The following is a 13081-nucleotide window of genomic DNA, read 5'->3' as shown; positions in this document are numbered from 1 at the left end:
TTTTAATTAACATTTTTGTCAATATCTACTCGCAAAAAAAAAAAAAAAAGAAAGAAAGAAAAAACCATTTTCAAAGCCTCAAAAACGTAAGTCTCATAATGCTAGTACTTTATAGGGTCATGCCCGTGCATCACAGCAGTGATGACTCTGCTGTAATCTTTGTGATGACTCTCTTGTAATCTTTCTAATCGTCAAACCACAAGCCATATTTTTTTTGACATGTTTGACGAGTACATTAATGAGTTTTAATTAGCATTTTCGTCAAATATTGACACTCCAAAAAAAAATTCTTTTCTGAACCTTAAAACGTGATTGTTTCTTTTGAGGACCATAGCACTATGTTTCTAAGACATATATATGTACCAAAACATTAGTCATTCTCTTGTCATCATCTCTCTAAATTTCAAACCACAATGGAGAGGATAGTATAGCAAAATCATAACTGTGTGTACATTGATGAGTTTTAATTAACATTTTTGTTAAAATCCGCTTCCTATAAAAGACAGTCCGCCTCAAAACATAACTGCTTCTTTATGGACCACATAATATTATTATTGTCGTTAGTGTCATCGATTATATGAAACCCTTCCTTTGTCATCTTTCTAAACTTCAAACCATAAAAGAGAGCGTATCAACAAACATGTTTAATGCGTACCTTACCAACTTACCAAAATCTAATTAATATCTATCTTTTGAAAATCCATTCAAAGGGAAAAGAAAAGAAAAGAAAAGAGTGCTGCTACGGGGACCCAAAATATGAGACCAAGAGAGGGGACATGTGAGGTGTCCCATTTCTATTGAATAATGAGTTGGCATGACCAACTCATTAAGCAATAGGGAGGTGACATCTCACCTGTCCCCTTACTTGGTCCCATATTTTGGGTCCTTAAATCATTTTCCAAAAAAATAAGAAAAGTCCATCCCCCTAAAATTCTCAAATTCAACTTTCCCATTTCACCTCAGCCCAGTTCATAGACTCTGTACATAACCCAAACCCAACTTTGAAAACTCATCGCTGCCCCCAAAAATTTCAGTTTCCCTCCATCTCTTCAAATTCCGAAAAAATTATTAACAAAAACCCTCCTCCCGTAGTTTCATCTCTCCCTCATTGTCGTTTCATCTCTCTCTCTCTCTCTCTCTCTCTCTCTCTCTCTCTCTCTATCTCTCTCTGTGCGTGTGTGTGTGTTATTTCTGAGTCTCTAGCAATGGCTGTAGTTGAGAACTCCGACGCTGAGATAAGCCAGAAGAGTTCTCCTCTCTCTCCCAGCAAGAAGAAGAGAACCAAAGATCCTGGGGTTCGAGTAAAAGGAGGAAGGATCTACGATTCTGAGAATGGCAAGACTTGCCATCAGGTACTTATTCTTTCGTTCTTTTTTCACAAATTTAATAGGAAAAATCACGGTCCATTTCGCGAAAGTTTCCAAAATTTACCCTTGTTTTGTTGGAAGAAGCATGACCCATGCGAGAGAATAGTGTAGCTTATTGTTTTTTATTCTCAATTATTGTTTTCAGTTACAGATTAACTGAGAAAAAAAGATGACCTGTGTCACAAAATGGCATCTTTCTTGCTAATTTTCTTTTTAATTCAGCAACTGAACTCTGGATGGTATAAAAATCTCATCTTTGATCTTTTTGGTATGGCATTTATGAACTTTTGGTTATAATGATTACAGTGTAGACAAAAGACTAGAGATTTTGCTGCTTTCTGCAAGAAGCTCAAGAATGACAAGCCCTGCACTCTAACGTTCTGCCACAAATGTCTTCTGAACAGGTGCTTTCCTCTTCCATTTAGCCATTGCTTTGATCACTTCACCTTGTCAATTTCTTTTCATTTTCAGTCCCATTGTTATATTTTTAGTATTGTTTTAATTAATTTTATTGGGTATTTAGATATGGTGAAAAGGCGGACGAAGTGGCCAAATTAAAGAACTGGATTTGCCCAAGATGCAGAGGTGTTTGCAATTGCAGTTTCTGCATGTAATGCTCTATAAACTTTTGTGTGAATCCACTCTAAAGTTATGGTTTTTAGAATTTTTTTTCATTGATTTAGTCTCTGTATTTGACAGGAAAAGAAAAGGGTGCCAACCGACCGGAATCCTTTCTCACACGGCAAAAGCGACTGGATTCAATTCAGTCCATGAATTATTACATACCGAAGGTGCAGGAGACATAGCAGCCCGAGTTGCTGAATTGAACGCTACACCAAAGAAGTCACCTCTTTCTAACAAGGTTTAATTTGCCTCCCTTTTTCAGTTTCCCCTACATTTCTTTTATGATTATACATGAATGAAGAAGAAAGCAGGTTTGTCATCTTAAAACTGATTAGTTTCGTTGCTGATTTTGGAAGGGTTCACCTGCTCTGAAGAGAAATCGTGATAAGGAGAACCAGCGTGTTGAGCAGAATCAAGTCAAACCAAGCAAAGATGGGCCAGAAAAGAAGAAAGCAGCAAAAAGATTGAAGTGCGGGGAAGATGAGACTCAAATGCCTGTTTCTGCTGATAGTGGTATTATTGAAAGCAGGCCGACAAAATCTTACAAGTTGAAGAAAGATGCCAATGATAAAGAACATAAGTTCAGTGAAGCTGATAAAATGAAGCATTCCAGCAAGAATAATGATATGGGTGCTAGTCAAGATAAGGAAACTGTTGATGATGCAAAAACTAAGTCCTTGCCTAAAGTTCAAAAATTAAAGAAGCTTGCTATAAAAGACCAGAAGGAACCTAAAAAAGAAGAAATTGTGCTTCCTCTAGGTAGTCACTTCACAGAAATTGCTGGTATTGAATTACCAGATAAAGACATTGGAGCTGCCTTGCAATTCTTAGAATTTTGCAATGCATTCTCTGAGGTATGATAGTTTTTGCTCATTGAATTCGAAGCCATGGTGAATGCTTTGGTTGTTTATAGTATTTTAGAGGGTATCTTAAGGGTTCTATTGCCAGTATGCTTTTGCTTATTAGACTACGGCTTGCACCAGAATTATGCTTTGACTAAATAAATCCAACAAGATTATAACTAGATTTTGTTGCTGTAGGGGACCTTTTGCTTTTAAGAGCCTGCATCTTTTAGCTGGATTGACGTGAACTTTATTGTTGTATTGTTTCTTGAAATTCATTAACTTCTTGCAAATTCATACTGCTATTTTAATTATGAAGTTTGCAGCCCTAACAGCTGTAATTCTGTAGGTACGAATTGCTTTGTCATCCTTTTGAGCCTGTAAATGTTGCCAAAAACGTGCCTTTTCACTGTTTGTTGTGTTTTTGAGTTTCAGCGCATCATTTTTGATTGATCTTCTTACCTTAGGTTCTCCATATAAAGAAAGGGCAGCCTGAAAATGTTCTCTTAGATTTAAATGGAGCGCGTGTCAAACGTAACCGAGTGCTCACAGCACATGTGGACTTCAATATCAAATTGCTATCCCTAATCGAAAAGGACGTGAAAAAAGAGTATGACTACTTGCATGGAGTTTCTCTTAATGTTTATGTCATTTTTTTTAAAACTATACAGTTAATCATCTGTTTTGAAAATTTACTGACTCTTCACATAATCAACAATCAGTGGTGATGCATGGGTTCAAACACTGAAAAGGTGCATTGAGGAATCTGAGTGTAAATTCGAGGGATTTCCTTTAAACGTTCTTGATACAGGTTTATCTGGATATGAAAATCTAGAATCATCACAAAAGTTGAAGATGTTGAATTTTCTCTGTGATGAGGTCCTTGGCACTGAGTAAGTGATTTCTGTTAATTCCTAAACAATGTATAGGATGTGTGATAATTTACATGCATACCTTCTCATCACACTCTGTTTTCAGAGAGTTACGGAATTGGATTGACGAAGTTGCAGCAAAATTTGATGACGGAAAGAAGGAATATAAAGAAAAAGTTTTCGTTGCCAAACAAAAGGTTCAATTGCAGGAAACTGTTTCTAATGTTACTCTTTGGTTCATATTATTGCACGCTCTGAACTGTGATCTTATGCAGGAAAAGCTTTTAAAACAGAAGGTGAAGGATGAAACAGCTAAAGCTGTACTCTCAGCCAGAGGGGGAAATCCACTCTCCTTAGCTGAGTTTGATAGTCTTCTTTCAAAACTAAGGGCTGAGGTAGAGAAAGTGCGCACTAAAGTTCGTGAATCGATTGAACTTGTGCCCAAGAGTATGTTGCCAAATTAAATGCTGTTCTCTATTTAAATTAGTTAAGAAAATTTCTTTCATTTTTCTTCTAATTATTTCTTCATTAGTCCATACTATTGATATAACGATTTAATTTGATCGAACTTAGTTATGAAGAAATAATTTAAAGATTATTTTCTTTGTAAGTGCCTAGCCAGGTTGTTACCCTTATCTAACTCTTTTATAAAGGTAATTTGGAAAATTTATTCTGATGATTTGGGTCACTGTGATCACTTTGGATTCAATATATTTTCCATCTGCCAATGTTCTTTAGATTGTAACGTGACTCATATACTGCAAAAATTAAAATGATACACGAATGCATGATATAAAAGAGATTTTCATTTGTGACAATATTTCTTGGAAGGCATTAAAGACAGGATATATCCTTATGAAATGAATAATGCGAACTGGATCCATAGTGTAAATGGCACACAATAAATAGCAACAAAAATGTAGGTCGTGCAAAATTTCTATGTAATGTTTGCAGAGCAAATTTTGCAATAGTTACCAGTTCTTAGTGCCATCACTTAGTTGATATATATAGCAATGTCGAAAATAAGGATAATTCATAACGTAATGGTCTACCTTCTATTAAGGATTAAGGAAAAATGCAAAAATGTAATGCATAACGTAAGCTATATTTTATTGGTATTTAGATATTTCATAAATATAAAGTACAAAATATTCATAATAACTTTAATAATTAGAATTATTAAAAATTTTATACATGAAGGAGGACAAGAAGAGTTATAGGAGCTAGGATTTAGAAGGCTTCATCTTTGTCGAAAGGAGTTAGGATCTAGAAGTTAGGGAGGAGATGAAGATGATGTTAGGATTTTCTTCATTGATGGGAGGTGATACGGGGTTGATGAGGAACTAGGGAGGAGCCTTGTTGTCGGTGGAGATAGAGGACGAGAAGAGTCTTGTCATTGACTAGAGGCTTCATCTTCATTGAAGGCATCAGAGAAAGAATGAGAGATTTCTTCTTCAAAGGAGTGAGAGGAGGAGGTGGAGGGGGAGGAGATGAGGGCGGCACTGGAGATGGGGTTGGGGGATTGCTAAGGTTTTTTACGCAAATGAAATTGTGGCCGAGGGATTTAATTGGGAGCTTATATCGGTTAGCATGATACTAATTTGGACAGTGGAGATATCAACCTGCATCCAAACCTCATCATCAATTTAACAATAACGCTTAATGTGGACAAAACATATTTTTTGTGTTATTTTCTGCATAAATGCATCATGGATTTTTTGCCTGAGTTTTATAACACTCGGCTTTTTTAGGTGCTGGAATGGGTTAAAACAAGTTTCAAATTGAGTTTTTTTTCTACGTTATATATATAATGGGCCTACAAATCTATTGATCAACAATGTTATATTCCTTGTTAACAAAATATAATTGTTGGCCCTCTTAAAACTGTAGAAATGGATTACATAAATCCATTATACCATTGAGGAAATGAATGAACTCTCCACGGGATATCTCAGTATACATGGAATAAAATTTAACTCAAAACAATGAGTTAAGTTTATGATTGTAACTGCTATTAAATTTTTTTTTTTGAAACTAGAATCATCGGCCCACTTTAAACTCTTTAAGAAATATAAAGCAGAGCATAATATCGTTGTTTGACAATTACAAATAAAATTTTTTATTCAGATTTTTATCCAGACATTAGATATCTAATCATCATACTAACTCAAATAATGTTTTAATCAGTATTTATACTTACTGGTTAACTAAAGCAAAAGAAGTTACTAATATTGCATTTCTCAAACAAAAATATGCCTCTCTTGTTTTTCTGGTAGAGATATTAAGTTGGAAATTCTCAGCAAAACACAAGGCGCAAAGAAGCTGCTGATGCCTTGACATGTATGTGGCATCAGGCAAGGCTTGCATCCATTATAGTGAGGTGCACTAAATCTCAAAATTTGGGAACAATGAACTATGCGATAAAACTGTTACTAATATGCAATATCAAAGCTAAAATGAATACTAGAGTAAGCAGCAACAATAACAATTGAAAGGAAGAATAAATGGAAGCAAAAAGGTATACAAAGACAGTGGCAATGGCAACATAGCATCAATAACAAATAGCAAATGACACAATCGAAGAGAGGAAAGAGACTGAAGAAGTGGACAAAGAGGTGGAAGAAGTGGACAAAGAGGGGAGAGAGGAGTAAAGGAATGGTTACAGCTTAAGAAGTTGGGGGAGAATAAAAGAATTATATGTTACGAGTAAGCAATGTTTTAAAAAGTGGTCTAATGCTCGCATTGTTATCGAAGCGTGCACCCCAGGTATGTCCCGGGCGCGGGGCGCTGCGGGCTGGGACAATTGCGCCCGCACCAGAGGCGGAGCGTTGCACGCACACGAGATGCGTGCCTCGCGTGCGCCTCGTGTGCGCTTGACACATGCGTCATGTAATAGACTCTTTCTTCTGTTTTTTTAAATAATTTACATATTACATATTTACATCATGTAATAGAGTCTTTCTTGCTAGTTGCTAGTCCATTCTCCATCTTTTCATGTTTAACCTATAAAACGGAATTAGTAATTAGTAATTTAGTATACTTGTTTGCTAATTGTAACTTCCTTCTCTAATTAGCATGCTAACTAGAAAATTATAAATATGTAAATATATAATTGTTACCTCCATTCTCCATCTTTTCGTCCTAACTAACAAATAACAATTAAGAATGCTAACTAGAAAATTATGAACAATCGTATTTTTTAATCATTTAATTGTTACTTAAAAATACATATATTATATTTTAAATAAAAATACATATTTCTTATTTGTTACTTGCTTGTTTTGTTTCATAGAGTCATAGACTTTTGCTTATGTTGGAGATTATCTTGCATTGTGATTTGTGAAAACTTATGAACTTCTCTATGTTATGCATGCTAATTAAGACTCTTTCGTGATTTAGTAGGTGATATTATATTTTTTAGTCTTTTTATGTGACAATTTATAAATATATTGCTTATATGCTTCTTTGTCTTATGTTGAAAAATATTAATTTGAGTTGTGCGCCTCAATTCAGTGAGGCGCGCACATCATTGTGCGCCTTGCGCATGGTGTGCGTAAGGGGCCTTTGCGCCCAGCATTGCGCCTTGCGCTTCGATAACAATGAATGCCCACTTAGGTCTTGGTTGTGACTTTATCTGTTGCTGCCTTCCGACCTCCTCCATTAATTACGAACACCTCCATCTCCTCCGACCTTCAACAAACATCCACCACCACCTCTTAAACAAAAATAGAAATCCACTTGGGCCGCTTAGGTGCTAGGTGTCTTCCCCATGCTTAGCAGCGTCTAGAGCTTTCTATAACATTGTGTACAATGAGGAAGGAAGATTATCTAAAAAGAAATTCCTTTAAAAAATATATATATCAGAAGTTGTGATCGACCTACGCATTGCTCGAGCTCATTAATGGCATTGGATAGTGCTAGGGTTGCTACTTTGGAGCTGTCATTGGTAATAAAACCTTAGATGGATTTAATGTTTGATGATTGAAGTGGTTACAATTTTATTAATCGGGAGGTTTATCTGGTGAAAACCTTATAAAAACTTCACATGCAACCTGTATAGTTTGCGTGACATATCGAAAGATATCCATGCATCCACTTTTGTGCATCCTTCACACTTCATGAGCTTGTTGAATAGAAAAAGCGATTTTATGGATACAAATTCAAGCTACGATACATGACATGGTTATCACTATCAGAGTAAATAACTTCAAATCTAGTTACATGGATACATCTTATATGAATGCATTAGTTTAGAGCGTCTTATATGAATGTGCTAGTCGGTTGAGGGGGAGGGAGAGAGGGAGAGAGAGACCCGTAAATTTTAGTCAAGCTCAACTTCAGTGCACAATTTCAACAATCTTCATTCATAAAGCTCACTTCAGTTTGCTCCTAGAGGGCTTTATGCTCAATAGTCTGGTGACTTTGGGTCAAGCCTGACTGTGATGCAAAATCTCATTCACATCACTCCCTTCATTTTGCTAGTAGAGGTTTTGCATCATGATAATAACATAACAGATTTGGCATAACTATTGTTAATTCATTCCTTTACATTTTATTTTCAACTGTATCTATCTTTTCTCAAAAATACTTACTAAAAGGTGCAACTAGCCATAAACAAAATTACTTCTCCAGTGAAGATTATCGTATAGTCATTGTTAGTTTAACCCTTTAATATTATTCTTAAATGTAATTATTTTCCTTTTTCAAAGCATGTCTTAACTTGCCATAAATAAACTCTTCAATGAATTCAAGCGGGTCATAGGCTTGATTCCATTATTATTTTATCGTAAGCAATATAAGTCATTTCAAGAAGGTGATTTTATTTGTTCTCAAATACTTTGATAAAATGTGGCTACAATCGAGAGTTTATAGGGTAGAATACGATTTATGGATAGAAATATAGGCTGCTGTTTAAAAGGAGGAAGCACAATGGTAAGAGTTGTTGTCATGTGACTTGGAGAACACGGGTCCGAGTTGTAGGAACATTCTCTTGTAAAGTTACAAATTTAAGTTGAGCGGGTGATTTGCGCACGGGCTGCCCTTTTTCTACAAACATATACACACAATACCTTATTAGTAAATAAGAATTAAATATGTTAATTATATACACAAGTCGTTATAAACTAAGCCACATATAAGATATATATCTTATTTAGTCACATGTACATATTGTAGTAACTTAAATGTCACATTCCTGTATTAAGAAAACAAAGCTCAACCGCTGTGCTGACTGAAAACTCAAGTTAAAGGGACTAATAAGTAGGCAAAACTTACTGATAAGAGAAAAGTACCAATGTTAGATTCAATATAAAAACCATCCAGATACACAAACAACACAATCAACAGAAAATTCAGAATAGTTGCAACACAAGTTGAATAACTTGAGAAGGAAAAAAAAAAATCTGCCCGAGCACTCAAAAGAAGCAGACAAATAACACAAATACTTAAGATGCTTACTATGAATTTTAATATCAATAAAAGGGAAATCTTCGAAACCGAGGAAAAGAAAATGAAGAGATATGAGCATTTCTTTTAATAAAAAAAATTATCTTTTTATCTAGTATTATTAAATGCTCTTATTTACCTTTTATAAAGCATATTTTAACTATAGTACATTGCTGCTTTCAGTAAATGAAATTAATGAGCCAAAGTGAGTGTATTGTTGGCGTCAATTCAAGATCTCTCTATCATAAACAATCAAAATTATGCTTAACATGCTATATAATAGAACTACATAAATGTCATGTCATTATTAATCTCTTGTTTTACTGCTTTCATATTGCTCTACTTTCCCCATTAGCTTAATTCAGCTTCTTTGTTTTTTTTGCAAATACACTGTCGCAGAGAATCAAAGATTTGATGCTGTGAGAACTGACTATTTGATTCGTGGAAACACTGGGCAAGTATTCTGGAAATTGATTGGCTACAACCGCCGTTCAAACATTATACTACAAGGTTTAATCACAATCCTCTAATCTTCCTTCTGCTGAATGAAATTTAAATTAATGTTTTTCAGCATTTGTTCTGTCCAGATATTGGGAATGTGGACTCTTTTACCCCATATGATAAGTGGTTTTTCTATGACGAAGAGCAAGAAAAAGTAGCAGAAAAATATGTTTCTACATTAAGGTAAGTATATTTTATTCTAATGCCTCTTGGGCTTTTTCGAGCTTTCCTTATAAATTTTTTTATTTGTCTCTATGTACATGTATATTTTATTCTAATTCCTCTTGGGCTTTTTCAAGCTTTATTTATCATTGTTAAGATATTCTCTAGCAATGTAAGTAATATTTATTGAAGATGGCATGTATATATGTCTCTATGTACATGTATATGTACTTTTTTTTGGCTTCTAAAAGGCATAGTCAATTTGAGTTTTCCAACACCTAAATGCAACGATGGTTCATCGTCTTTTAACGCCGTTTGTTTTGCGACAAGTGTTAAAGCTTGGTTGTAGTTTCAACTGCATGAGACTTCGACTAGTTTTAGTAAAATATGTCCTTAACACTAATGGTGACTTTAGGTTATACTTAATTAGTTGCTTTTATTGTGTTTCCTTAGTAAACATTAGTTGAAAATAGTGAAGGTTATTCTGAAAAGTTTCTGCAATCTATGTTGGCTATTTCGAAAACCCAAAATCAGAGAACCCCCCAAAGTTTACCTGACATTTCTAAGAAGTCCTTAAACTAATATTTTAACATTTACCCCTTATGGATATTATTTCCAGTATATCGATTCATTCTGATGGTTACCGACCCTAAACTTAGCCAAAACCACTATTCTGTTGATGGTAGAGTGGGAATACGTCTGGCGGACAACCACCACGGGTACCCAACAGCCTAGGAAATATAACTATAAGGGCTTAGTATGTTAAAATATTAGGTTAAGAAAGTGTTTTCAAAGGTGCACGCCTCATTGCGCCTTACATGCCCTACGATGAGGGGTGATGGTGAAGCGCCCAGCATCTGATGCAACTGCGCCTTTTGCACCTCACAAGTGACCTATGTTTCGCGTAGGGTGCATGCTAGGCATAGCATCATATAATTTTGTTTTTTAACATTTCAATCGGGCATTTATACTAGATGACTCATATCCCAAAAAGCAAAATAAAACCATTAGGCCTTTATAGTAGCTCAATTGAGGACCATAAGTTTGCTTCAATATTAGTCTTGATTTGACTTTTGATTTTATGAACTTCGCTCTATGTTGGATGTGTTAGCGTAAGAGATTGAGACCTTATTTTGTGATTTCATAGTAGATACTATTATCTTGACATATTTTTATGTGAAAATATAAAAGCATGCTCTTTCATGTTTGATAACCATCTTGAAAAATTATGTGTGGTGTGTGCCTCGCTTCACTTGGGCGTGCGCATCATATTGCGCCTTGTGCATGTACATGTGAAGAAACTTTGCACCTTGCATTGTGCCTTGCTCATTGGTAACACTGGGTTAAGGACATCTTAGAAATGTCAGATAAACGTTAGGGGCTGATCTGGTTTTGAGCTCATATTTCGATCATATCTTGATTTTATTAGGAAATGATGTTATTTTGGGAGTCCAGTTACTGAGACCCAAGGATATGATTAGTATTTTTGTCGCTCACAATGTCCACGAGCTTGGAATTATTAAGTATATCTATAGTTTTGCATGTGCATATCATGCTATATTTTTATCTGCTTGCCTGCTGGAATTAGTTGTACTTGTCTTTCCCCCGTGGTTACTTGGTGAACTTCTGGCAATGGGATCATAATCAATTTTACTGTTTTGATGTAGGAATCCTGCAATCTTCAGCCATCCTACACTACTAAAATGCAGACAAGACGATGATGAAGGGATGAAATCGGACTCATCTAATAGTTCAGGTACTAAGTTTTCTTTTGTTAGCATTATGATGAATTACTGTTTCTTTCATGCCCTCATAAAGGAACATTACATGCAATTATTCTTCCGTGAGCATACCACAAAAAAAAGGATGTATGAAGTTTTTTTCATGTCTTATGTGCAAAGTATAAATTGTTTATTTGTGAGTTTCGGTCCGCCTGAACTTTCTGTTAATTTAAAAGCCTTTATGAAGTTTCGGACCAAAATAAAGAGTGAAAATGCATACTTGCAGTCAAAAAAAAAGAAAAAGAAAAAGAAAAAAGATAAAAAAGAGGGTAACCCTACTCGCTCCTAGTTTTTTATATCAGAGAGATGATGTCAGCGGGAAGGGGGTATCACCCAATATTTCCAACTGTTATAGATATTATTTTGAGGGCTAACATATGGAAAATGTTACAGAATTCTTAAAAGGGTTCAGGGTTGATTGGAGATGCACGTATTGTCAGGGTCTAGATACTTATCACGCGTTATATTTTATTAGTACATACACGTCCTGGTCTCAGTGATGAGAACTCCTGTGTAAATCGTGCAGAAATATTCGTGGAAAATATTGCCCAACCATCACATTGATTGCCATAGGAGTTTAAAAGCTGAAAATAGTAATGGTTTCACCTTAACCAGGGGTTTATACGCCAATAAAATAGAAGACAGGTGATAAGTAGTTAGACATTATAGCATAGAGAATGCATTGGCAAATAATTGGAAACTAGTTTTGTTTGAACTTGTCTCATAACAGCAAGGACCTTACTTCTCAACTTATTCTAATGTAAATTGTGTATGTATCTGCAGAGCAAATGGAAACTTAGCTACACTTGCAAGGTGAAGATGCACTCGACTGGTGGGCTTTTTGGCTGTTTTCCTTTGATCTATACTGAAGCGACATTTTTATTTTGCAATGCTTCTGTATTATTCAAATTTCTCATGTTTTTAGAACAAATATAGTTTATAGTAAAGCAGTGCAATTTTTGTCATGGTGCCTTCTGATGATTATTTTTGTCTGGAAGGTTGCTGAGAAGGTCATGCCATATTATTGTCCATATTGCCATGTATGCAATGGTGAACGATAGTTCAGTATAGTTTCCATATTTTCCTATTTAGTAGTACATTATCATTGTCTACCTTGATTAGTCTTTCTTCCTAAGGAGTAAAGAACTTAACTTCGAAGTTTCATTTGGCAATGTTACATCATATCAAAGTGAAGGGTGTGATTGAGTAAGCCTAGTCACTAAGCCTAAGTTTTAAGATAATATCTGTTATTGAAGATGATGAGGTCGTGAGTTCTGTACTAACGTTATCATGTTTGCCAAGGGATAAACTTAAACTAAGTCAACAACTTTAAATAGAATACAATAAACAATCAAGTTGGTTGAACATATTAATTTGACTGAAGACATTTTTGTTAGGCCATGTCATCTTTTGACCATAACCAGGAAAGATTTGCTGAAATAACCCAATTTAAAGTTACTTTTGTCTTGATATAGAGAGAAAACCCA

At 35.1% G+C, this 13081-nt stretch overlaps 1 protein-coding gene across 1 annotated transcript; it reads left to right on the top strand.

The window, feature by feature from the left end:
- Nucleotides 969–12681, top strand: LOC109844476. Its single transcript, XM_020413529.1, has 13 exons — nucleotides 969–1352; nucleotides 1674–1771; nucleotides 1891–1977; nucleotides 2067–2229; nucleotides 2348–2845; nucleotides 3301–3443; nucleotides 3556–3726; nucleotides 3812–3902; nucleotides 3981–4152; nucleotides 9550–9660; nucleotides 9738–9834; nucleotides 11481–11569; nucleotides 12378–12681. Exons 1-13 carry the CDS (start codon nucleotides 1206–1208, stop codon nucleotides 12392–12394), a joined length of 1884 nt encoding a protein of 627 aa, XP_020269118.1. The 5' UTR covers nucleotides 969–1205; the 3' UTR covers nucleotides 12395–12681.

The sequence above is a fragment of the Asparagus officinalis genome, chromosome 6 (assembly GCF_001876935.1).
Source record: "Asparagus officinalis chromosome 6, Aspof.V1, whole genome shotgun sequence".
Taxonomy (NCBI): domain Eukaryota; kingdom Viridiplantae; phylum Streptophyta; class Magnoliopsida; order Asparagales; family Asparagaceae; genus Asparagus; species Asparagus officinalis.
Note: the sequence above shows the minus strand (reverse complement) of the source record. Positions and strands in the feature narration are given on the sequence as shown.

What these genes read in the sequence shown, in the direction of transcription:
- LOC109844476 (XM_020413529.1), top strand. Translation starts at nt 1,206, where the DNA reads ATGGCTGTAGTTGAGAACTCCGACGCTGAGATAAGCCAGAAGAGTTCT. An exon ending in TTTGCAATGCATTCTCTGAG is followed by an intron (nt 2,846 to 3,300) that starts GTATGATAGTTT and finishes TTCTTACCTTAG; the next exon opens with GTTCTCCATATAAAGAAAGG. An exon ending in GATGAGGTCCTTGGCACTGA is followed by an intron (nt 3,727 to 3,811) that starts GTAAGTGATTTC and finishes CTCTGTTTTCAG; the next exon opens with AGAGTTACGGAATTGGATTG.